This window comes from Myxine glutinosa, chromosome 9 (genome assembly GCF_964187855.1).
Source record: "Myxine glutinosa chromosome 9, kmMyxGlut1.1, whole genome shotgun sequence".
In the NCBI taxonomy this organism is placed as follows: Eukaryota; Metazoa; Chordata; class Myxini; order Myxiniformes; family Myxinidae; genus Myxine; species Myxine glutinosa.
This window is the reverse complement of record NC_136269.1, coordinates 134,816,523-134,843,653: the sequence shown is the minus strand read 5'-3', so window position 1 is coordinate 134,843,653 and position 27,131 is coordinate 134,816,523. Positions and strand designations below refer to the sequence as shown.

Genomic DNA, 27,131 nt, shown 5'->3' with positions numbered 1-27,131 from the left:
CCGTCAGAGATGGTGCCAGCAGCATCAGCGGTGGACCTTGGCGCAGTGGAACGAGGTCGCTTTCAGCGATGAGTCAAGGTTCTGTGTGGACAGTCCTGATGGGCGTGAGTGTGTCTGGAGAAGAACTGGCGAGCGATATGCCGATTGTTGCGTGCGTCAAGCCAACAGGTGGGGTGGCCCAAGTGTGATGGTGTGGGCAGCCATATCAGGCCGGTACAGGATGCCACTGGTGGTTGTGGATGGGAATCTTAACGCCCAGCGGTATGTGGATAACATCCTGCGACCTCATCTGCTGCCATTCCTGCTAGACCACCCAGAACTGAGAACCTTTCAGCATGACAACGCTCGTCCCCATGCTGCTCGCTTTACCACTGCATTTCTCCAAGGCGAGAACATCAACACCATGCAGTGGCCTGCACTCTCCCCTGACCTGAATCCCATAGAGCACCTGTGGGATGAGCTTGGGAAACGCGTAGTTGGCAGGGCCAGGACACGGGCAGAGCTGCTTCAGACATTGAGGACTGAGTGGGACAGAATCCAGCAGCAATCCATCCAAAGACTCGTAGGCAGTATACGCCGACGATGCACTGCCTGTATCCAAAACAATGGTGGCCATACACGCTATTGAAAGGGGACTGACATTGCACCCTGTGCTGTTCTGTACTGTAGAACAAACTGATGAGATGGTGTATCTTGGTCAAAAACTTGACATGTCATCAATAAAATGCCAATGTTTCAATTAGCAATTGTTGGTTTGTTTTATTTTGAACTGTTACAATTTTATTACATTTCAAACAAGTGGTAAGTTTCTTTTGCGTTTTTGGTCTTTTTGAAGTTGGTCAAAATGGTCAAGTTTTTCAGTCAAAATGCCCATTTTGCACTGGCCTTTTTAAAGCCAATATCAAGACATCACGTGCAGCTCATTAAAATCATCCCGTACCCCTTGGCTAATCACTGACAGTCAAAACGGCTGTTCAACAGCTGTGCTATGAAGTGACCATTGAAGGTTCAAGTGACCATCCGTGACCGTTTTGTCTGACAGTGAGGACACTATTGTCCACCAATAAGTTCACACATTTACTATACGCAGTGTTCTTGTTGATATTTAAAGGTTTCAAAGGTGGTAAGTTTCTTTTGTGTTTTCGGTCTTTTTGAAGTTGGTCAAAATGGTCAAATTTTTCGGTCAAAATGCCCATTTTGCACTGGCCTTTTTAAAGCCAATATCAAGACATCACGTGCAGCTCATTAAAATCATCCCGTACCCCTTGGCTAATCACTGACAGTCAAAACGGCTGTTCAACAGCTGTGCTATGAAGTGACCATTGAAGGTTCAAGTGACCATCCGTGACCATTTTGTCTGACAGCGAGGACACTATTGTCCACAAATAAGTTCACACATTTACTACACGCAGTGTTATTGTTGATATTTAAAGGTTTCAAAGGTGGTAAGTTTCTTTTGCGTTTCAGTATATATACACCAATTTTTATGGCATACAAGTCGATACTTTTCCCCCAGTTAAGGTGAAACAGCTTGCTTTCTCAACACGGAAGGCTAACCCAACTGCAGGCAAATTTAGATTACCCGACAAGGTAATAAAGATTATTCTTGGACAAGCCAGAAAGCACCATATTGCAAATCTCAGGGCTGAACTCTCCAACCAGTCTGCTTTCTCAAAGTGATGGTGCACCTTGTCAAGACCTCCGTCCCAGTCACTCAATTCTGGTCATGCTGCAGTTTCTTCAGAGGCACCAAGTCTCAAATAAGAGGTTAGGACCATCACCTTCAGCATAACCCGGGTATTCGACATGGTCTGTCATCCTGCTCTGCTTTCCAAGCTCGCTGCCTTCAGCATACCTGCTTTTCTAACTTCCTCTATTTGTGAACTCAATGCATTGCTAACAATGGAAACCTCTCCTCTCCCATCCCAGTGGAGGCTAGAGTGCTTCTCGGCAGTGTCTCGGGTCCAATCTTGTTACTCATTTATGTAAACAACTTCTCTGGAAACCCCTCTCTTCCTTTTTGCAGATTATTCCACATTGTGCTGTACAATGCCGCCACATCCCTTTGCTGGAATCTATTAGATGCTGGTATGACAAATGGACGGTGTCTTTTATCCTGACGAATTCGAGTCTAGCCCTGTCCCTCTGAAAGGATTAACACCGATCTATATCCATGGTCAACAATTGCAAGAGGTTCAGTTCTTTTGAAATTATATGGTTTACCACCAGCTACAACCTCTCCTGGGTTGACCTAAGGCAAACGCTCCAAAGCCACAGAATGGGCATCCACCCTCATTCAAAGGCATTACTTGAATAAGAACTATTCAGTCTACAAGACCTTTGTCCAAAATCAATGTGGGTAATACTCTCCCCTACGCAATGGAGCCCCAGCATCGCCTCAGTCTCTCCTGGATTTTGTGGAATCTAAAGCCATCAAGATTATTGGAATCTCCCGCAATGATGCCGAAGCACAAGATTTTCTGCTTTCACATTGCAGACAGGTCAGTGGCCTCGATTTTTTTTTTTTTTAACAGCTCTTCTCCATTCTCGCTCCTTCTGCTCTCTGTTTTCCGAACTTTTCTAGCTCCTCCAGGATTCACACGTTCATCCAATAATTCTCTCATGGTTAAACTCCCAAAAGGCAGGCTTAGTGCACTCTTCACTCTTTTTTTTCTCCCATTTATGTAACTGCCTTCCCTCCATCACATCAAGCAGGCAGTGCACTATCATCTCGTCATTCTCCATTCCTAATAGAGATATTTTCCACCCTCATTACTCATTGCATATCACCGTTTCCTCCTCTCGTCTCTCTCTGCTCTCTTTCTGATGGTTTATCCCTTGCTTGTTGTGTCCCCACGATGGCCACACTTCCCCCACTATCAGGATGTTGCCTTTTTCCCCTTGCCATGAGACTCGATCTTGTATGCTACAAATAAAAAAAACCACTGTTCCAGTGCATACTCTGTACTTGCAAGAGATATTTGTCGTTAAAATTGATTAAATTGAGATTTTCTTGTCACCAATCTACACAAAATAGCCCATAATGACAAATTGAAAACGTTTTTAGAATTTATTTTACAAATTTTTTGAAAATGAAATGCAGAAATATCTAACCTACATAAGTATTCAGCCCCCTAAGTCAATACTTGGCAGAAGTGCCTTTGGAGTCTTCTTGAGTATGTCTGTATCAGCTTTGCACATCCCATCCGGATTTGGGGAGTTTCTCCCATTCTTCCTTGCAGATTTGCTCGCTCTGTCAATTTGGATGGGGAGTGTCAGAGAATAGCAATCTTCAAATCTTTCCACAGATTCTCAATGGGATTCAAGTCTGGCCTTTGGCTGGGCCACTCAAGGACTTTCACTTTGTTGTCCTGAAGCCATTCCAGTATTGCTTTGGCTGTATGCTTGGGGTCATTCTCCTGTTAAATCATCGCTGCAGTCTAAGGTCTTTTGTACTCTGAAGCAGGTTCTCCTCAAGGATTTGCCTGTATTTGGCTCCATTCATTGTTCCCTCTATCTTTACAAGTCTCCCAGTCCATGCCACTGAAAAGCATCCCCATAGCATGATGCTGCCACCAATGCTTCACAGTAGGGATGGTGTTAGATGGGTGATGAGCCGTGCTCGGTTTCCGCAGGACGTAGCGCTTTGCATTCAGGCCAATGAGTTCAATTTTCGTCTCACCAGACCACAGAATATTTTGCCTCATGCTCTGAGTCTTTCACGTGCCTTTTTGCAAATTTGCTGTCACATGTGCCTTTTTCTCAGGAATGACTTCCATCTGGCCACTCTCCAATAAAGCCTAGATTTGTGAAGTGCTGCAGAGACTGTTGTCCTTCTGACAGGTTCTCCCATCTCAGCCAAGGAGCTCTAAAGAATTGGGTTCTTGTTCACCTCCCTGACCAAGGTCCTTCTTGCCCAGTTGATCAGTTTGGTCGGACGGCCAGCTCTACAAAAACTCTGGGTAAGTTCCACATTATTAGCGTTTTCTAATGATGTTGCTCACTGTGCTCTTGGGAACTTTCAGCACTCTATAATTTTTAAAAATACATTTCCCCAGATCTACGCCTCCTCACAATTATATCTCGGAGTTCTACAGACAGTTATTTGGACTTCATGGTGGCGTTTCTGCTCTGACGTGCACTGCATCTGTGGAACCTTGTATAGAAAGGTGGGTTTCTTTCTAAATCACGTTCAATCAATTGAATTGGCCACAGGTGGACTCCAATCACAACTTGTAGAGACATCTTAAGGATGATCACAGGAAATTGGATGCACCTGAGCTCAATTTTGAGTGTCATAGCAAAGAGGTAGAATACTTGTTGACTCAAAACATTTCAGGTTTTTCATTTTTAATAAATTTGTAAAAAATTCTATTAAAAAATCCACTTTGACATTATGAGGTATTATGTGTCGATCAGTTCACTGACAATCTCAATTTATCACTCAACCAAACACAGTTCACTCTATTCAGGCTGAAACAATTTAACCCATTATTCAGGCTGTAACACAATAAAATGAGAAAAAGTCAACGGGTGTGAATGCTTTCTGAAGGCACTGTACATCACATGCAGAGCAACAACAGGAGATGTATGTGTACTTTTACATTCGTATTTTTTGCCAATTTTTTTTTTTGATATACAAAGTCAAGGGTCAATAAACTACCCCCTCACCCCTCCCCTTCAAATCTCCCCCCCCCCCCTACCATCTTTCTCCAATTCTCCCCCCTCCCCCTCAAAGCTGCCTCCTCCCAACTTCCTCTCCCATCAATCTCATACCTCCACCTCCTCCAACCTTCTAATTTGCTCTACCCCCCTCTAACAACCCCTCACTGTGCGTCATCCCATCACCATCAAACCTTTTGTCCTCCTCATCCTTCCCTTTCTCCGAGCTCCTCTGCAATCTCTGACACACTATCAACAGCTCTCCCTACTTCCTCCTCTCACCCCTCATCTTACCCTACCCCTCCCCTGTCCTGTATCCGATGCTCCCCCTTCCTCTTCCTTAACGGTATGGACCTCAAACATCCGGGGCCTTCGCTCAAACCTGATTGATCTCACCATACAGGTTGCTTCTGACAATCCAGACATGATCTGCTTAACAGAAACTTTCCTCCTTCAAGATGTTTCTGATTCCTTAATATCTCTTCCTGGTTACTCCCTCCTCCGGTATGATAGACCTGAGCCTCGTCCTGGTGGTGGGGTTGCTATCTTTATCAAAAAGTGTCTCGGGTCCAATCCGGACCCGATCCGGACCCGGACCCAAAAAGGTTGTGTATCTCTTCCTCACTCTCCTTGCACAACCCTCTCTCCACCTCACCCCCAGGAGTACCTCTGGCTACGGCTTCCTCTCCGCTCCCACCTTTTGTTCATACGTGTTCTGCACTGTCCTCCAAACAGTGATGACTCCATTTACATCTCGCTGTCTGATAACATGGACCAACTTCTTTCTACTCATCCAAACTCTCTCTTCCTCATATGTGGTGATTTCAACTGTCATCATGCCAGCTCTCTCACCAGCCATGGCTCCTCAGCAAAGGACTTCTGCGACCAACTGGGACTGACACAATCTGTCAATTTCCCGACCCGGATATCAGTCAAGGGAGGATCTTCTCTTCTCGACTTGGTTATGATAAACCTCCCTGCAAATGTCTGCTGCTCTTCTGCTCCAATCGGTTCTTCTGATCATTTGCTTGTTAAAGTGGATATCTCTGTGGCCCTTCTCAGAGAGCCTCCTCAGCGTCAACGAGTCCGGCATTTCAATCAGGCCGACTGGCACGGTCTTCAAGCAGCCATCATTCATCTGGACTGGTCTCCCATCTCTACTGCCCCTGACATCAACTCATCCTGGGAATTCTTCCAAAGTAAACTGCTCTCTCTCTCATGCACAGATTTATCCCATCTCATCTTCAGTTGTCTTACCCTTCCTCCCGTCCATGGTACACTGAATCTTGTGGTGAGGCTGTTGCCCTGAAACAACTTGCCTTAACCTCTTGGAAGGCTAATCCAACTGAAGGCATTCTCAGGTCCTTTCACAAAGCTCGGAACAAGTGTGTGTCTACCATCAGGAGAGCCAGGAAGCACTATCTCTCTACTCTCAAGACTGAACTCTAAAACCTGTCTCCCTCCTCCAAATCCTGGTGGTGTCTGGTCAAATCACTTTCTGGTGTTTGTTCCCCCTCCATTCCCTGCCTTACCTCAAAGGGCGACACAGTCGACAACACACGTGACAAAGCCGAATGCCTCAACTCTGTGTTTGCCTCAAAATCTTGTGTCCCAAACCCATCTCTCTCGGTACCACCTTACCCAGTCGAACCCAGCAGCTCCTGGACTCTGTGTACTGCTCTCCTGACAAGGTGGAGAAGTTTCTGTCAAATCTCGACTCTGATTCTGCAACTTCACCAGACGGCATCAGCACACGGGTTCTAAAATCCTGCTCTGCTGCTCTATCTCACCCTCTCTCTGTTCTCTTCACCCTCTCTTTTGCTCAAGGTCATCTGCCATCTGCTTGGAAATCAACCAACATTACCGCTTTACACAAGAAAGGTGCAAAAACAGATCCTTGCAACGACAGACCAATCAGCCTGCTCCCAATAATCAGCGAGGTCATGGAATCGATCATCGCTTCTGACATCAAATCCTTCCTCTTCTCCAATGGCTTGATCTCTGATCATCAATTTGGATTCAGACCAGGTCACTCCACTCTGGACATGCTGCTTCTGCTGTCTCAACAATGGATGTAGGTCCTCAATGCCAAACAGGAAATCAGAGCTGTCTCCCTTGACATATCTCGTGCCTTCGATACGGTCTGGCACCCCGCTCTGCTCTCCAAACTCTCCTCGTATGGTATCCATGGAAACCTCCACGCATTGCTTGTGGACTTCCTTTCCTGTCGCAGTCAACGTGTGGCCCTGAATGGAATTCTCTCTTCTCCCCATCCTGTTCAGGCTGGAGTTCCTCAAGGTAGGGTTCTGGGCCCTGTGCTTTTTCTGGTCTTCATCAATGATCTCTCCGACTCTATCTCTCTGGAAAATCCTCTCTGTCTCTTTGCTGATGACTCCACTCTCAACGCTCCAGATCCCAACCCTCAGATCGGCAGGCGGCAGCCTCTTCACTCTCTGCAGACCTGGACATCACAAACTGGTCAAACAAGCGGAACATGTCTTTCAATCCTGACAAATCTCACACTCTCACTTTGTCTCTCCGAATAGACCGTCTGGACAACCCTCCCATCTACTTTCTCAACAATCCTTTTGAAGAAGGTCTGTCACTCAAGCTTTTGGGTCTCACTATCTGCCATGATCTTTCCTGGGAAAACCACATTTCCAAGCTGGCCTCCAAAGCTAGTCGCCGACTGGGCATCCTCCGTCATGCAAAGTCTTTTCTGGCACTTCTGAGCTCCTCACCACATACAAAGCTTTCATCCGCAGCTCAATGGAATACTGCTCTCGTCTCTGGGCTGGTGCTCCTGCCTCACACATAGCTCGGCTTCACACGGTTGAAACCAAAGCTTTCAGAATCATTGGAATCTCCCGTGATGAAGCCGATTCTGAGGGCCTCACCGCAGGCAGGTAGGTGGTCTTTCTGTCTTCTACCGACTCCTCTCCGGCCTTGCTCCCCCTGTTCTGTCTGTGCTGTCCCCCAAATATTCCTGCAGGACGCACAAGATCTGCCAGCAACCCTCTTCTGGTGAAACTGCCAAAAGCAAGACTCTCTGCTCACCTTCACTCTTTCATTCCTCTTTTCTCTTGCCTTTGGAACAAACTCTCTCTTCACACTCTCTTCAATCTCTCACCTTCCTCCAGGTCTTTCAAACAGCTGTTCACCACCATCTCTTATCTTCCCCCATCCAAAACCTTGATCTTTTCTACCCCCGTTAAAACACCCCAAATCCGCCTCTTTCAATCCCCAACTTCTTTCCTGAAATTCCCAGAAGTGTACATTTGCTTTATATCGTGTACCCCTCCCTCCTCCCCCAGCCCTCCCCATACCACAGATCTACCGACGTCCCTGTTCTCTTCTGTTGTTGTGCTTGTGTGCCTCCCTCTGTCCCCCTCTTGTCTCCTGCTCCCTTCATTGCATGTTTTATGTGTCAGTGCATGTTTTCATGTTCAATGTGTTCGCTCTTTCCCGAGCCTCGATTCTGTATTATTATAAATAAATAAATAAATAAAAAAAGGGTTGTGCAGGAGCTGGAACATATAATAGATCAGGACGTACCACAACAAAAATAATAGTAGAAGGGGTTGGGGGGTACACACCAACAGCAGGGATGAGGGATCAATTAGAAGGAGACTTGGAGAAGTAAGGGATGTGGGGAAGAATGAGGGCTAGCGGAGAACACACGGAGTGGGTAATGGACACAACTGAAAACTCTCAGGAAGGAAAAACGGAAAACTTGAAAAGAGCTCGGGCATTGAGCGGGGTTAATGGGAGTTGAAAAGATCATGGTTCAACATTGCATTTGGTATTTGAGTCTTGTATCCTAAAAATAATGAGATATATGCTGAGATAGGAACACCTAACAGGCTTACCTGTCTCAGACTTCAAAATACTGAATCGATGGAGCGTTAAAGACAATGAATAAAACGTTCTGAGTTTGCCACTCTGTTACTGACCTGAGGACGCCATGAATGGACTCTCCCTCCCTCCTTCCCCTCTCTCATTTTGTGTTTGTTCATCCCTTTCTTATTGTGGCCCAAGTGTCCCAATGTCAGTTTGTTCTCTTTTTACCTGCCGTCACCTTGCTCTTCATGGTCCTTGATATCGTGTTGAAAATAAAGATTCGGGGGACAAACAAAAAAAAACTGTGTCGTCCATAAAAATCAGGAACTTTTTGCATTACTTATGAGGTTAAGCTACCACAGCTACTAATTAGTAAGACATAATAGTTATGGCATGTCAGACTGTTTGTGCCTGTAGTCTGGCATTTCCATGACATCCGGATGAGAATGATCTTTGGAGAATTCCTTGTTTACGTCAACATGCATCGAGTAATTCTCATCCATAACTTCCCCCAGCAACGTACGCAGTCTTGCCAAATAAGCCGTCTCGGGTGGGTCCATTATAAAGGATCCTCGCCCATATTGAGAATTTCGATGGTCACATTTTAACATTCATGTGTCACTTCGGAGTCACGATGCACATGTACGCTGCTGAAGATGAACTTAATTTAGAACCAGTCTGTTTACATGGAGTTATCCCATCGCATTAGATGTTGGATTGGAGACGTGACTTTTATTTGACATTTCTTGTGACAAGCTTCATCCGCCGAGTCGTTTGTTCGGTTGTCGCAGCCATAGGATTGTAAAACTTTCAATGTGAGATTTGCTTGTTGTGCTGTTGGTGTCACAACAAACAAGAATTGCCAAGACGCTGTAAGTATCCCGTGTTTTGTGACGTGCTTCCCTTTGCCGATTTGACCCCCGAGGGTGTTGGGAGCATTTTGCGGAGACCGTCAAGGCCATGGCGCATTTGATGTGTATTATCAAGAATGAAGGACCACTCGGGAATCCGCTCGATGGAATGAAATATTCCACTTGAATCCTGCCTGTGTCAAGAAACATCCGGGCGGGATATCACGGAGCTCGACCTTCCAAAGGCCTCCAATGGTTGTGCACTGGAGGTCGTGATAGACCTTATCAAAACATCCCTTTTTGGTTCACGAGTTATCAAGTGACCACTATATTCGTCATGTGTGTGCGTCTGTCTGTGTGTGTGTTTGTCTGTCCGCAGCATAACTACCCGATGATATCATCCGATCCTGATGAAACTTGGGTGGGAGGTTGATATCATGATCTAGTTGTGTCCTGCCGAGAGTGGGCGTTTTGCGCCCATTGGGGGTAATCGAGTTCAAGCTGCATCTTCTCCGAGGGAGTTGGTGGAATCTGACAGGGGTTTCGGTATTTGGTTAGGCCAATGTCACGTGTCTAGCCCCACGGAGCTCGATTTTTCATTTTCCCCGCAAGGTCACAAGGTCACAAGGTCACGAAATTTAGAAAAGTCGATTTTTGATGGTTTTATTACATTGTTCGCTTCCTGATAGGGTGAAATGTCGTACATGATCTTATATTATCACATACATCATGAAATACAAGTTTTCCAACAAATTTCAGAATCCTCGACCTTTGACCTTTGAAGGTCACAAAGGTCAAATTTTCAAAGTTGTTGGCATTGAACCGAATTTTCGGTATTGTGTAGCTAACTAACCTCATAACTGATTGTACATTATTTTATATCTCACTTCAAGGTCAGTAATCTTCGTTTTGACATTTGAAGGTCACAAAGGTCAAATTTTCAAAGTTGTCGGGATCGAACCAATTTTCGGTATTGTGCAGCTAACTAGTCTCATAACTGATTATACATTATTTTCTATCTCATTTCAAGGTCAGTAACCTTCGTTTTGACATTTGAAGGTCACAAAGGTAAAATTTTCAAAGTTGTCGGCATCGAACCAAATTTTCGGTATTGTGCAGCTAACTAACCTCATAACTGATTATACATTATTTTCCATCTCACTTCAAGGTCAGTAATCTTCGTTTTGACATTTGAAGGTCACAAAGGTCAAATTTTCAAAGTTGTCGGGATCGAACCAAATTTTCGGTATTGTGCAGCTAACTAACCTCATAACTGATTATACATTATTTTCCATCTCATTTCAAGGTCAGTAATCTTCGTTTTGACATTTGAAGGTCACAAAGGTCAAATTTTCAAAGTTGTCGGGATCGAACCAAATTTTCGGTATTGTGCAGCTAACTAACCTCAAAACTGATTATACATTATTTTCCATCTCACTTCAAGGTCAGTAATCTTCGTTTTGACATTTGAAGGTCACAAAGGTCAAATTTTCAAAGTTGTCGGGATCGAACCAAATTTTCGGTATTGTGCAGCTAACTAACCTCAAAACTGATTATACATTATTTTCCATCTCATTTCAAGGTCAGTAACCTTCGTTTTGACATTTCAAGGCCACAAAGGTCCGATTTTCAAAGTTGTCGGCATTGAACCAAATTTTCGGTATTGTGCAGCTAACTAGTCTCATAACTGATTATACATTATTTTCTATCTCATTTCAAGGTCAGTAACCTTCGTTTTGACATTTCAAGGCCACAAAGGTCCAATTTTCAAAGTTGTCGGCATTGAACCAAATTTTCGGTATTGTGTAGCTAACTAGTCTCATAACTGATTATACATTATTTGCTATCTCATTTCAAGGTCAGTATTCTTCGTTTTGACATTTCAAGGCCACAAAGGTCAAATTTTCAAAGTTGTCGGCATTGAACCAAATTTTCGGTATTGTGCAGCTAACTAGTCTCATAACTGATTATACATTATTTTCTATCTCATTTCAAGGTCAGTAACCTTCGTTTTGACATTTCAAGGCCACAAAGGTCCAATTTTCAAAGTTGGCGGAATCGAACCGAATTTTCGGTATTGTGCAGCTAACTAACCTCAAAACTGATTATACATTATTTTCTATCTCATTTCAAGGTCAGTAACCTTCGTTTTGACATTTCAAGGCCACAAAGGTCAAATTTTCAAAGTTGTCGGGATCGAACCAAATTTTCGGTATTGTGTAGCTAACTAACCTCATAACTGATTATACATTATTTTCCATCTCACTTCAAGGTCAGTAATCTTCGTTTTGACATTTGAAGGTCACAAAGGTCAAATTTTCAAAGTTGTCGGGATCGAACCAAATTTTCGGTATTGTGCAGCTAACTAACCTCATAACTGATTATACATTATTTTCCATCTCATTTCAAGGTCAGTAATCTTCGTTTTGACATTTGAAGGTCACAAAGGTCAAATTTTCAAAGTTGTCGGGATCGAACCAAATTTTCGGTATTGTGCAGCTAACTAACCTCAAAACTGATTATACATTATTTTCCATCTCACTTCAAGGTCAGTAATCTTCGTTTTGACATTTGAAGGTCACAAAGGTCAAATTTTCAAAGTTGTCGGGATCGAACCAAATTTTCGGTATTGTGCAGCTAACTAACCTCAAAACTGATTATACATTATTTTCCATCTCATTTCAAGGTCAGTAACCTTCGTTTTGACATTTCAAGGCCACAAAGGTCCAATTTTCAAAGTTGTCGGCATTGAACCAAATTTTCGGTATTGTGCAGCTAACTAGTCTCATAACTGATTATACATTATTTTCTATCTCATTTCAAGGTCAGTAACCTTCGTTTTGACATTTCAAGGCCACAAAGGTCCAATTTTCAAAGTTGGCGGAATCGAACCAAATTTTCGGTATTGTGCAGCTAACTAACCTCAAAACTGATTATACATTATTTTCTATCTCATTTCAAGGTCAGTAACCTTCGTTTTGACATTTCAAGGCCACAAAGGTCAAATTTTCAAAGTTGTCGGGATCGAACCAAATTTTCGGTATTGTGTAGCTAACTAACCTCATAACTGATTATACATTATTTTCTATCTCATTTCAAGGTCAGTAACCTTCGTTTTGACATTTCAAGGCCACAAAGGTCAAATTTTCAAAGTTGTCGGAATCGAACCGAATTTTCAGTATTGTGTAGCTAACTAGTCTCATAACTGATTATACATTATTTTCTATCTCATTTCAAGGTCAGTAATCTTCGTTTTGACATTTGAAGTTCACAAAGGTCAAATTTTCAAAGTTGTCGGAATCGAACCGAATTTTCGGTATTGTGTAGCTAACTAGTCTCATAACAGATAATACATTATTTTCTATCTCATTTCAAGGTCAGTAATCTTCGTTTTGACATTTGAAGTTCACAAAGGTCAAATTTTCAAAGTTGTCGGAATCGAACCGAATTTTCGGTATTGTGTAGCTAACTAGTCTCATAACAGATAATACATTATTTTCTATCTCATTTCAAGGTCAGTAATCTTCGTTTTGACATTTGAAGTTCACAAAGGTCAAATTTTCAAAGTTGTCGGAATCGAACCAAATTTTCGGTATTGTGTAGCTAACTAGTCTCATAACTGATTATACATTATTTGCTATCTCATTTCAAGGTCAGTATTCTTCGTTTTGACATTTCAAGGCCACAAAGGTCCAATTTTCAAAGTTGTCGGCATTGAACCAAATTTTCGGTATTGTGCAGCTAACTAGTCTCATAACTGATTATACATTATTTTCTATCTCATTTCAAGGTCAGTAACCTTCGTTTTGACATTTCAAGGCCACAAAGGTCCAATTTTCAAAGTTGGCGGAATCGAACCAAATTTTCGGTATTGTGCAGCTAACTAACCTCAAAACTGATTATACATTATTTTCTATCTCATTTCAAGGTCAGTAACCTTCGTTTTGACATTTCAAGGCCACAAAGGTCAAATTTTCAAAGTTGTCGGGATCGAACCAAATTTTCGGTATTGTGTAGCTAACTAACCTCATAACTGATTATACATTATTTTCTATCTCATTTCAAGGTCAGTAACCTTCGTTTTGACATTTCAAGGCCACAAAGGTCAAATTTTCAAAGTTGTCGGAATCGAACCGAATTTTCGGTATTGTGTAGCTAACTAGTCTCATAACTGATTATACATTATTTTCTATCTCATTTCAAGGTCAGTAATCTTCGTTTTGACATTTGAAGTTCACAAAGGTCAAATTTTCAAAGTTGTCGGAATCGAACCGAATTTTCGGTATTGTGTAGCTAACTAGTCTCATAACAGATAATACATTATTTTCTATCTCATTTCAAGGTCAGTAATCTTCGTTTTGACATTTGAAGTTCACAAAGGTCAAATTTTCAAAGTTGTCGGAATCGAACCAAATTTTCGGTATTGTGTAGCTAACTAGTCTCATAACAGATAATACATTCCAATTTATATATTTTCAATGTCGGTTTTGACCTTTGTCATTGAATACCGCTCGCTCGTGAACCATCGTCGTCTCCTGACTTGTTTCTTACACATTTATTTCCACCCATAAATATCTCTTTAAACAAGGCAAAATCTTAGAAAACAAAAGTTAAACAGTTAGCAATATGCCTCTGGCACTTTGTACTCGCTCTTGACAAATGTATTTAAAAATAAAAATAATTTTGGGTCTCGTTGCAATAATTGGTATCATAGCCCTGACGCTTCATCAAGGCACTGAATTCAAAGGGAATATTTAATAATGCTCTTTGAAAACATAGATGGGAAGGTTGTTACATTTAGATGTATTTTAAAGACACATTATTGGTACAAGACCATTTATAAAACTGCCAAGATCGATTTCAAGACAACTGGCAGTCCCGCAACCCCACCCCGCATCCTCTTCCCCATCTAATGTAACTGAGCACAACAGTAAATGAGGCTGAATTGGCAGCAAGGTGAAGGAATGATCGATCAGGAGATAGATGAGTCTTTTATGTAAATGAGACATAAAAGAAGGCAATATACACTGGCATGTATAAAAGTGGTACCTCATCAGAAAGATGTGTACTGCCAGGATATCTTTTTAATGGTCTAGACTAGAGGTACACACACTCGCTTCGAAGCTGTCTAGCCTGGGTTCGAATCCCCACCCAGCTATAAACTGCCAGCCCGGTGTTTCCACAAGGAGGGTGATTCATCAATGTGTGTTCCATCCTCGTCTTGTTTGCGGTCATTAGTCGGTGAGTGTTAAAGATCCCATGGTGTCCTTCGCAAATAGTAGGCGAGCTATCACCGGCATCCTGAACGAATTACAAATCCCTGCCCTAATGTACAGAAAGCATTGCATCAGTGGCACAGCCGCACCCTTGGCCATTGATGCTACACTGCAGTCTTGTGCTGCATACCAAAGAAGATCAGAAAGAGGTGAAGCAGAATAACCCTCAACAACCACACGTTGTTGCTTATGAGATTTTTGCATTGAGGACAGTTTCGAAAGAGCAGGATTCTACATAGACATAGTGACAGAAGAGTGTGTGTGTGTGTGTGTGTGTGTGTGTGTGTGTGTGTGTGTGTGTGTGTGTGTGTGTGTGTGTGTGTGTGTCTCCCTCGTCGAATGGCTCATAAAGGTGATCAAGGATCTGACAACCTGTCCACAATGAACACCATTTCTGAGACCAAAGATTACCATTCCTTGCACGGTGAAAATGTGCTGCACGCACAGGTGCACAGGCACTAGACTGCGGAGGCGCTACAGTCATTGCCGACAAAAAGGCAGTTCCATGTTTTGTTTAAAATAACAATTAAAATATATATAATTTCAGGCTCGTGCTGTGCAGTTCGAGTTTCAATTATTTATTTCAGCATCACAGGAATTCGATTTTGTGGTTTGAAAAAGGTATCAAATGGAAGTAATGCATTATTATAGTTTTTATTATTAGTTTGAATTAATTACAGATACTTCAGTTTCAAAATGTTTAAATAATCTTTTCAACTGATACTTCTCGAAAAGTTGTCAAGTCAATGACATGATGGGTAATCACACTTCCAACAGGTTCACTTTACTGGCAAGCTGTTCACAATGGCAGGGAACTTCTCCAATGCTCAAATATGTGAATGAAAGCCAAGGTCCTATTCTGGTGTGAAAGCCCAGGTCATATTCTGGTGTGAAAGCCCAGGTCATATTCTGGTGTGAAAGCCCAGGTCATAATCTGGTGTGAAAGCCCAGGTCATATTCCGGTGTGAAAGCCCAGGTCATAATCCGGTGTGAAAGCCCAGGTCATAATCTGGTGTGAAAGCCAAGGTCATATTCTGGTGGGAAAGCCCAGGTCATATTCCGGTGTGAAAGCCCAGGTCATAATCCGGTGTGAAAGCCTAGGTCATAATCTGGTGTGAAAGCCAAGGTCATATTCTGGTGTGAAAGCCCAGGTCATAATCTGGTGTGAAAGCCAAGGTCATATTCTGGTGTGAAAGCCCCGGTCACATTCTGGTTTGAAAGCCAAGGTCATATTCTGGTGTGAAAGCCCCGGTCATATTCTGGTGTGAAAGCCAAGGTCATATTCTGGTGGGAAAGCCCAGGTCATATTCCGGTGTGAAAGCCCAGGTCATAATCTGGTGTGAAAGCCAAGGTCATATTCTGGTGTGAAAGCCCCGGTCACATTCTGGTTTGAAAGCCAAGGTCATATTCTGGTGTGAAAGCCCCGGTCATATTCTGGTGTGAAAGCCCAGGTCATATTCTGGTGTGAAAGCCCCGGTCATATTCTGGTGTGAAAGCCCAGGTCATATTCTGGTGTGAAAGCCGAGGTCATATTCTGGTGTGAAAGCCAAGGTCATATTCTGGTGTGAAAGCCCAGGTCATATTCTGGTGTGAAAGCCCCGGTCATATTCTGGTGTGAAAGCCCAGGTCATATTCTGGTGTGAAAGCCCAGGTCATATTCTGGTGTGAAAGCCCAGGTCATATTCTGGTGTGAAAGCCCAGGTCATATTCTGGTGTGAAAGCCAAGGTCATATTCTGGTGTGAAAGCCAAGGTCATATTCTGGTGTGAAAGCCCAGGTCATATTCTGGTGTGAAAGCCCAGGTCATATTCTGGTGTGAAAGCCAAGGTCATATTCTGGTGTGAAAGCCAAGGTCATATTCTGGTGTGAAAGCCAAGGTCATATTATGGTGTGAAAGCCCAGATCATATTCTGGTGTGAAAGCCAAGGTCATATTCTGGTGTGAAAGCCAAGGTCATATTCTGGTGTGAAAGCCCCGGTCATATTCTGGTGTGAAAGCCAAGGTCATATTCTGGTGTGAAAGCCCAGGTCATATTCTGGTGTGAAAGCCAAGGTCTAATTCTGGTGTGAAAGCCCACGTCATATTCCGGTGTGAAAGCCAAGGTCATATTCTGGTGTGAAAGCCCACGTCATATTCTGGTGTGAAAGCCAAGGTCATATTCTGGTGTGAAAGCCAAGGTCATATTCTGGTGTGAAAGCCCAGGTCATATTCTGGTGTGAAAGCCAAGGTCATATTCTGGTGTGAAAGCCAAGGTCATATTCTGGTGTGAAAGCCAAGGTCATATTCTGGTGTGAAAGCCCAGGTCATATTCTGGTGTGAAAACCCCGGTCATATTCTGGTGTGAAAGCCCCGGTCATATTCTGGTGTGAAAGCCCACGTCATATTCCGGTGTGAAAGCCCCAGTCATATTCCGGTGTGAAAGCCCACGTCATATTCCGGTGTGAAAGCCCAGGTCATATTCTGGTGTGAAAGCCCAGGTCATATTCTGGTGTGAAAGCCCACGTCATATTCCGGTGTGAAAGCCCAGGTCATATTCTGGTGTGAAAGCCCACGTCATATTCCGGTGTGAAAGCCCCAGTCATATTCCGGTGTGAAAGCCCACGTCATATTCCGGTGTGAAAGCCCAGGTCATATTCTGGTGTGAAAGCCCACGTCATATTCCGGTGTGAAAGCCCCAGTCATATTCTGGTGTGAAAGCCCAGGTCATATTCTGGTGTGAAAGCCCCAGTCATATTCTGGTGTGAAAGCCCAGGTCATATTCTGGTGTGAAAGCCAAGGTCATATTCCAATGTGAAAGCCCAGGTCATATTCCGGTGTGAAAGCCCACGTCATATTCCGGTGTGAAAGCCCTGGTCATATTCCGGTGTGAAAGCCCAGGTCATATTCTGGTGTGAAAGCCAAGGTCATATTCTGGTGTGAAAGCCAAGGTCATATTCTGGTGTGAAAGCCCAGGTCATATTCTGGTGTGAAAGCCAAGGTCATATTCTGGTGTGAAAGCCAAGGTCATATTCTGGTCTGAAAGCCCAGGTCATATTCTGGTGTGAAAGCCAAGGTCATATTCTGGTGTGAAAGCCCACGTCATATTCCGGTGTGAAAGCCCAGGTCATATTCTGGTGTGAAAGCCCACGTCATATTCCGGTGTGAAAGCCCCAGTCATATTCCGGTGTGAAAGCCCACGTCATATTCCGGTGTGAAAGCCCAGGTCATATTCTGGTGTGAAAGCCCACGTCATATTCCGGTGTGAAAGCCCCAGTCATATTCCGGTGTGAAAGCCCAGGTCATATTCTGGTGTGAAAGCCCCAGTCATATTCTGGTGTGAAAGCCCAGGTCATATTCTGGTGTGAAAGCCAAGGTCATATTCCAATGTGAAAGCCCAGGTCATATTCCGGTGTGAAAGCCCACGTCATATTCCGGTGTGAAAGCCCCGGTCATATTCCGGTGTGAAAGCCCAGGTCATATTCTGGTGTGAAAGCCAAGGTCATATTCTGGTGTGAAAGCCAAGGTCATATTCTGGTGTGAAAGCCCAGGTCATATTCTGGTGTGAAAGCCAAGGTCATCTTCTGGTGTGAAAGCCAAGGTCATATTCTGGTGTGAAAGCCCAGGTCATATTCTGGTGTGAAAGCCAAGGTCATATTCTGGTGTGAAAGCCAAGGTCATATTCTGGTGTGAAAGCCAAGGTCATATTCTGGTGTGAAAGCCCAGGTCATATTCTGGTGTGAAAGCCCAGGTCATATTCTGGTGTGAAAGCCCAGGTCATATTCTGGTGTGAAAGCCAAGGTCATATTCTGGTGTGAAAGCCCAGGTCATATTCTGGTGTGAAAGCCAAGGTCATATTCTGGTGTGAAAGCCAAGGTCATATTCTGGTGTGAAAGCCCAGGTCATATTCTGGTGTGAAAGCCAAGGTCATATTCTGGTGTGAAAGCCAAGGTCATATTCTGGTGTGAAAGCCAAGGTCATATTATGGTGTGAAAGCCCAGGTCATATTCTGGTGTGAAAGCCAAGGTCATATTCTGGTGTGAAAGCCAAGGTCATATTCTGGTGTGAAAGCCCCGGTCATATTCTGGTGTGAAAGCCAAGGTCATATTCTGGTGTGAAAGCCCAGGTCATATTCTGGTGTGAAAGCCAAGGTCATATTCTGGTGTGAAAGCCCACGTCATATTCCGGTGTGAAAGCCAAGGTCATATTCTGGTGTGAAAGCCCACGTCATATTCTGGTGTGAAAGCCAAGGTCATATTCTGGTGTGAAAGCCCACGTCATATTCTGGTGTGAAAGCCAAGGTCATATTCTGGTGTGAAAGCCCAGGTCATATTCTGGTGTGAAAGCCAAGGTCATATTCTGGTGTGAAAGCCAAGGTCATATTCTGGTGTGAAAGCCAAGGTCATATTCTGGTGTGAAAGCCCAGGTCATATTCTGGTGTGAAAACCCCGGTCATATTCTGGTGTGAAAGCCCTGGTCATATTCTGGTGTGAAAGCCCACGTCATATTCCGGTGTGAAAGCCCCAGTCATATTCCGGTGTGAAAGCCCACGTCATATTCCGGTGTGAAAGCCCACGTCATATTCTGGTGTGAAAGCCCACGTCATATTCCGGTGTGAAAGCCCAGGTCATATTCTGGTGTGAAAGCCCACGTCATATTCCGGTGTGAAAGCCCCAGTCATATTCCGGTGTGAAAGCCCACGTCATATTCCGGTGTGAAAGCCCAGGTCATATTCTGGTGTGAAAGCCCACGTCATATTCCGGTGTGAAAGCCCCAGTCATATTCCGGTGTGAAAGCCCAGGTCATATTCTGGTGTGAAAGCCCCAGTCATATTCTGGTGTGAAAGCCCAGGTCATATTCTGGTGTGAAAGCCAAGGTCATATTCCAATGTGAAAGCCCAGGTCATATTCCGGTGTGAAAGCCCACGTCATATTCCGGTGTGAAAGCCCCGGTCATATTCCGGTGTGAAAGCCCAGGTCATATTCCGGTGTGAAAGCCCACGTCATATTCCGGTGTGAAAGCCCCGGTCATATTCTGGTGTGAAAGCCCACGCCATATTCCGGTGTAAAAGGCCAGGTCATAGCTTCAAGCAGGCGTTGGATTGACACGCAGGGTTTGGATTGTTATTTAGGGTTTGGAATGGCGCTTGAGGTGGCAACCAGTCATAACCAGAAAGAGTCGGCAGAACAAATCCTTATCTTTGACTCTGTACAGATTATCTGTTTTTATGAATGAAGTGAACAATGACCCTAAGAGTTTCCTGTGTTCACTTAGACAACACCGTGAAAATATTACAATATAAATACCAATCCTTGATGGTAAAACATGCATTCATACACCCAGTACAATAATGCTGTACGACTACAACGACTAGAACAGTACTCGGTGGGGCACATACCTCCGCTCGCTGAACAGTTTACGTTTTTTATCCACTGATTGGCCCGATCTGGATCCGGACCCGAACCAAAATCTAATTGGCTAGTTCTTGTCACAAAAACAACTCATCCACCCAGTTTTGTCATAAGTCGTCCACAACTTTTTGAGATATCCTGATATCATTTTTGAGATTTTGAGATACCCTCTTATATATCATTTTTGGTCAATCCAACAATGGTGTGTGTGTGTGTGTGTGTGTGGCCCAATGGTGAAGAATCACTTTAAATTTTTTTATCTGATCCAGCTGAGGATTCGAATCTTCACCGAAATTGAATCAATTCATCCTTGTGACACACTCAAGCGGTCTACCACGTTTCGTCTGAATCCGCCCATAACTTTTTGAGATATCCTGCTCATTGGCAAAGAAAGACAAACACACAGGAGTGAAAACATCCGTCATCCTTCGGTGGTGGAGGTAACTACTACTACTTTAATGGCCACAATTCATCCCACCTTCTTCTGGGGTCAACCGTGGGAATTTGTCCAAACAATTTCAGGAACCCACTGGACGGGCCTGATGTTTGACTGAATTTGGTTGGAATTTGTAGTGTATTCATGATGCTGATGGCGATAACTCACTTACTCTTCGCTACAGACATCGAAGGATCTTGAATGCCCACAAAGCTAATACCAGCAGGTAAAACACCGGGCTAACGTCTATCCGAAGGACAGCGCCAACGAAGCCCCAATTGGACAGTTTATAGTCGGGTCCAGACTAGACAGCTCAAACGTAAATGCACTCACTACCTGTGCACCATCCTCTGGTACCTGTACATTGTACAATGTGGTGGTTCGTGTGCAGCCACCCGGCTGCTGGTTGCATCATTTTGCTGTGGGCGTGTCTGCCCACCTGGCGTTAATTCAACGAGATTCGAACTCAGGACCTTCGGATCCCAAGCCCGCCACCCTAACCATTAAGCCAACACCGGGTGATACTTGTACAATAATGCAAGATATCAATTTAAATAATTTTCCGAAATTCTGCAGCACATAGAATAAAGAATTTTTCACCCAAACTGTGGCCTGTTCTTAATTTAACATAAATGTTTTAACAAAATTCAGAGCGAATAGTAAATACAGTTAAAATTAAGATTAAAACAATACAATTAAGTTAATTAAAATAACATAATCATCCCAAATCACACTCTTCCTCAACCCATTACATCACTCAATGAGTTGTTTTTTTTCTATAGGATATCTATCCCCTCTCCAATCCAAAACCCCCATCAAGATCCCTCCCATTAGCATCCTTTACTCTTCGTTTCCCAAATCCCCATCATCCCGAGCACCTGTGCCAGTGAGATAACTCCTTCCTGTGTGTTTCGGTCCGTTGAGATGGAGAACACCCCTGTGCCGTCCCCTCCACGCAACCGAAACGTTGTCAATCGGTTTTGTCCCTCGTCGGGATCATCGGCACTTAGGCGACCAACCTCACTGCCTGGCACACTGCCTTCGCTCACCGCCATGCGGTACGTTTCTACAGCATGAGGAAGAGAAAATGGAGCGATTGGGTGGATAAAGGGAAATGACAAAGCGTTGTAAGAGTGGTGGGGAAGGGAATAATGAGATGGGAGAGGAGGGATGGGAACAGAAGGGCAGGAAACGTAATGATGACGGAGGGACTTGGAGCGAATTCAGGTAAGGTTATGGTACAAACCCCTCGGTAACAGGCAAAGAAGGAAGAGCAAACAACACAGCATAATGCGCAGCAAATATATCACATCGTCCTTTTATCCTCATGCAATTCCCAAATCCTGAGCCTGTCACAGCACGCGTAGTGCCGATGTCTCCTGTTCCTCCGAATATGTAAACTGTCCCGAACCTTACTACCTTCGAGGTTTCATGTTCAGCGACTAAACACAGTGCTATACCGCCCACGGTCTACATCTCCGGTCTCTCTTAACAAAATATTCCAATCACGAGAACTCACTCTTTATATGCTGAATAAAAAGACATTGCATGTGACTTGTGGAAAATGGGCATGTTCGGAGTTTGAAAGAAACTCCAACTATGTTTCCATCGGTCAAGCTTCCGAGGAAGAAGCATTATTGATATTTCTACCTTTCAAACTCCCACCAGTAGCCATCAGGCTTCCAGAAAACCTCCACATCCAAAATGGGCAATTTGCTTTTTTTTTTTTTACATTCATAAAGCTAATGCTGGGAAATACCCAGCCAAGTTGGAAAACTTGACCGAAGATTGCAGCGAAGGATTGTTCGAATGGTGGAGAAAGCACTTCGACCAACTGCCAAACAGATTCAAGCTGACCTTCAGACACAAGGTACGACAGTTTCAACTCACACCATCCATCGCCAACTCAATGAAAGGGGGTTCTATGGTAGGAGACCCAGGAGGACCCCACTGTTGAGAGAGGGGAAAAAAAAAAAGAAGACCTTTAGAGGCCATTTTTCCCCGCAAAGCGGGGGTTGGCCTTTTTTGGGCACCGTGGTTGTTGTTGTTTTTGCTGGTCTCCTTTTCGAAGCAATGTTTTATGGCCGGATGCCCTTCCTGCCGCCAACCCTGTTTGTCGCCTTTTACGACAAACAGGGAATTACCAGCGAACTTTCTTATCTGTCTCCCTCTTCCAAATCCTGGTGGCGTCTGGTCAAATCTGTTTCTGGTGTTTGTTCCCCCTCCATCCCCTCCCTCACCTCAAACGGCTTAACGGCTGACTCCGCACGTGAAAAAGCTGAATGCCTCAACTCTGTGTTTGCCTCTAAATCTTGTGTCCCAAACCCATCCCTCTCTGTACCCACCGTACCCAGTCGTACCCAGCTGCTCCTGGACTCTGTGTCCTTTCCTCCTGACAAGGTGGAAAAGTTTCTGTCAACCCTCGACTCTGATTCTGCAACTGGTCCTGACGGCATCAGCCCACGGGTCCTAAAATCATGTTCTTCTGCTCTTTCACTCCCTCTTTCTGTTCTCTTCACCCTCTCTTTTGCTCAAGGTCATCTGCCATCTGCTTGGAAATCAGCCAACATCACCGCTTTGCACAAAAAAGGTGCAAAAACAGATCCCAGCAACTACAGACCAATCAGCCTTCTCCCAATTATCAGCAAAGTCATGGAATCCATCATTGCTTCAGATATTAAATCTTTCCTCTTCTCCAATGGCTTGATCTCTGATCATCAATTTGGTTTCAGACCTGGTCACTCTACTCTGGACATGCTGCTTCTGCTTTCTCAACAATGGATGGAGGTCCTCAACGCCAAACAGGAAATTAGAGCTGTCTCCCTTGACATTTCACGTGCCTTCGATACGGTCTGGCACCCTGCTCTGCTCTCCAAACTCTCCTCCTTTGGTATCCATGGAAATCTCCATGCATGGCTGGCGGACTTCCTCTCTGGTCGTAGTCAACGTGTGGCCCTGAATGGGTTTCTCTCATCTCCTCTTCCTGTTCAGGCTGGAGTTCCCCAAGGTAGTGTTCTGGGCCCTGTGCTTTTTCTGGTCTTCATCAATGATCTCTCTGACTCTCTTGAAAATCCTCTCTATCTCTTTGCTGACGACTCTACTCTCTGTCGCTCCATTCCTCATCCCTCAGATCGGCAGTCTGCAGCTTCCTCACTCTCTGCAGACCTGGACAAAATCACAGACTGGTCAAACAAGTGGAACATGTCTTTCAATCCTGACAAATCTCACATTCTTACAATGTCTCTCCGAAAGGACCGACTGGACAACCCTCCCATCTACTTTCTCAACAATCCTCTCCAAGAAGTTCTGTCGCTCAAGCTTTTGGGTCTCACTATCTGCCATGATCTTTCTTGGGAAAACCACATTTCCAAGCTGGCCTCCAAAGCCAGTCGCCGACTGGGCATCCTCCGTCGTGCGAAGTCCTTCCTTGGCACACCTGAGCTCCTCACCACATACAAGGCTTTCATCCGCAGCTCAATGGAATACTGTTCCCCCCTCTGGGCTGGTGCTCCTGCCTCACACCTGGCTCGGCTTCACGCTGTTGAATCCAAAGCTTTCAGAATCATTGGAATCTCCCGCGATGAAGCTATCTCTGAGGGCCTTTCACTCACTCACCGCAGGCAGGTAGGTGGTCTTTCTGTCTTCTACCGACTCCTCTCCGGCCTTGCTCCCCCAGCTCTCTCTGTGCTCTGTCCCCCCAATATTCCTTCAGGTCGCACAAGATCTGCCTGCAACCCTCTTATGGTTAAACTGCCAAAGTCTAGGCTCTCTGCTCACCTTCACTCTTTCATTCCCCTTTTCTCCCGCCTCTGGAACAAACTCCCCCACTCCCTTCAATCCCACTCCTCCCTCCAGGTCTTTAAAACAGCTGTTCACCACCATCTCTTATCTTCCCCCATCGAAAACCTTGATCTTTTCTACCCCCGGTAATTCACCCCAGAGTCCTTGCAGTGTTCATATGTTTTAATCCTCTCCCACCTCCCCCCAAGTCCTCCCGATGTCCCTGCTCTCAAATGTTGTGTTTGTGTCCTTCCCCTTCTTCCCCCTCTCTTTTGTGTCCTCCCCCCTCTCTCCCCATCTTGTCTGCCGCTCCCCTTGTTTTTTGTGTTTTGTGTGTCGGTTTGTCTTTTTGTGTGATTAATGTTTGCTCTTTCACGAGCCTCGATCTTGTATACAAAAAAAAAAAAAAAAAAAAAACTCAATTAGCCGACCTCGGAAGGATGACAGGCTGAGTCAACCCCCCTGGCGTTAATTCACCGATCGACCTGGATTCGAACCCAGGATCCTAGGATCCTAAGCTGGCACCCTTGCCGCTAAGCCAACACCAGGCTAAAGAGACATAAAGAGAGACATTTAAAAAAAGTCCGACTGAAGTTTTCCAAAACACACCTGAACAAGCCAAAATCCTTCTGGGAGAATGCACTGTGGACAGATGAGACCAAATTAGAGCTTTTTGGAAAAGCACATCATCTCTATGTTTAAAGAAAACAAAATGAAGCCTTCAAAGAAAAGGACACCTTCCCTAGAGTCAAACATGGAGGAGGTTTAGTGATGTTTTGGGGTTGCTGTGCTGCCTCTGGCACTGAGTACCTTGAATGCGTGCATGGCATCATGAAATCAGGAGATTACCAAGGCATTTTGGAGCGCAATGTTCAACTCGGTGTCAGAAAGCTGGGTCTCCGTCGAAGGTCATGGGTCTTGCATCAGGAAAATGACCCCAAACACACTTCAAAAAGCACCCAGGAATGGTTCAAGGCAAAACGCTGGACTGTTCTGAAGTGACCAGCAATGAGTCCAGATCTAAATCCCATTGAACACCTGTGGGGAGATCTGAAAACAGTAGTTCGAAGAAGGCACCCTTCAAATCTGGGAGAATTGGAGCAGTTTTCACAAGTAGAGTGGATCAAACTGCCAGTAGAGAGGTGAAGGAAGCTCATTCATGACGATAGGAAACGCTTGACTGCACTTATTTTGTCCAAATTTTGACCAAATATTAAGTCTCGGGTGTCAATAATTTTGTCAATGCCATTTGTTTTTATTTTCTGATTTAAAAGGATATATTAAGTTCTGAATCAAAAAACAAAGGTTCTGTAACATTAACAGTGAAATAAAAAGAATTGTGGAGACAAAATACTTTTGTCAATTTCAACTTATTTTTAGAGAAAATTGTGAATTATCTGAAAAAAGTGTAAGGGTGCCAATAGTTTTGACCATGACTGTGTGTGTATATATATATATATATATGTGTATATATATATATATATATATATATATATATATATATATATATATATATATATATACACAATATACATATATATATTTATATATATACATACATATATATATATATATATATATATATATATATATATATATATATATATATATATATATATATATACATATATATATATATATATATATATATATATATATATATATATATATATATATATATATATATATATATATATACATATATACATATATATATATACATATACAGTATATGTATATATATATATATACACATGTATATATATATATATATACATATATATGTATATATATATACATGTATATATATATATATATACATATATATGTATATATATATATACATATATATATATATATATACGTATATATATATATATATGTATATATATATATATGTATATATATATATATATATATATATATATGTATATATATATATATATATATATATATATATGTCAAGTCGTAGATTCGTTATTGCTAAGAATTCTGTATAAGACGTCTTGAATAATATGTTATGATTTTAATGTTGCTTATATGCTATTTTCATAAAGTTAATAAAAGGTTTTTGCTTCGTTTTAGTTTAAAATGAGGAAAGGCTCGCTTGGGTCGTGCTGGACAATTGTATACGTGTGCTTTTTCGAGGCTAGATAAGGCCGGTCGTAAAATCACGCTCACATGCGCGTGATTTTGTGTAACGCTAGTAGAATGATTAGATTGCAGACATAAACCTATCGTTAAAACCATATATATTTTGTATTAATCACAGCGACGCTTGACTCTGTATAAACATGCTTTGAATTACTCATTTGAACAAACCCATATATTTTATGGCCTTATCGAAGCCAAAGAATGCACCCTCCCTTTAATGAGTTATATTTTCTGTCTCCTCGGAGCCCAGAGAAACATCTGGTTCAGATAAGGGACGGATGACGGTGGGGGCTAGGGATGACGGTGAGGGACTCTCGCCAGTCGCTTTGTTCTCTCGGAGATTTTCTGATAAACTTGTCCCTATTTATACGGACTGCGAATCAATGTGCTTCAGGAAGGCTAGACGTGGCATGAAGCTGGTTCTTGCTGTAGATGTCTGTCTCCTCCGGATCTGTATAAGTTGGTTTTTAATAAAGCTGCGTCATTTTCAAACTGTTTGTGGACTTCTTTTGCAAACGAAGAGCCGCTTCTTCACATATATATATATATATATATATATATATATATATATATATATATATATATATATATATATATATAATCAACGAACATAACAGCGTGACGAGCGCTATCCCGATCTCCTGTGGACCGAAGTCCTAGACCAAAGCGTCACCTCCGACCCAAAGGGATCATCTTAATAGACGATTTTGGTCCTCAATGGTTAGATTTTTTGCAGTATGCCGTCC

The 27,131-nt window shown here is 43.3% G+C and overlaps 1 protein-coding gene across 1 annotated transcript in view; it reads right to left on the bottom strand.

The window, feature by feature from the left end:
- The window catches only part of LOC137434893 (cadherin-7-like), a 209,613-nt gene that overhangs the window by 6,368 nt on the left and 176,114 nt on the right, over window positions 1-27,131 (bottom strand). The window contains exon 7 of the mRNA XM_068128091.2: window positions 21,330-21,517. Coding sequence (XP_067984192.2) covers window positions 21,330-21,517 — 188 coding nt within the window. The remainder of the gene's footprint in view (window positions 1-21,329; window positions 21,518-27,131) is intronic.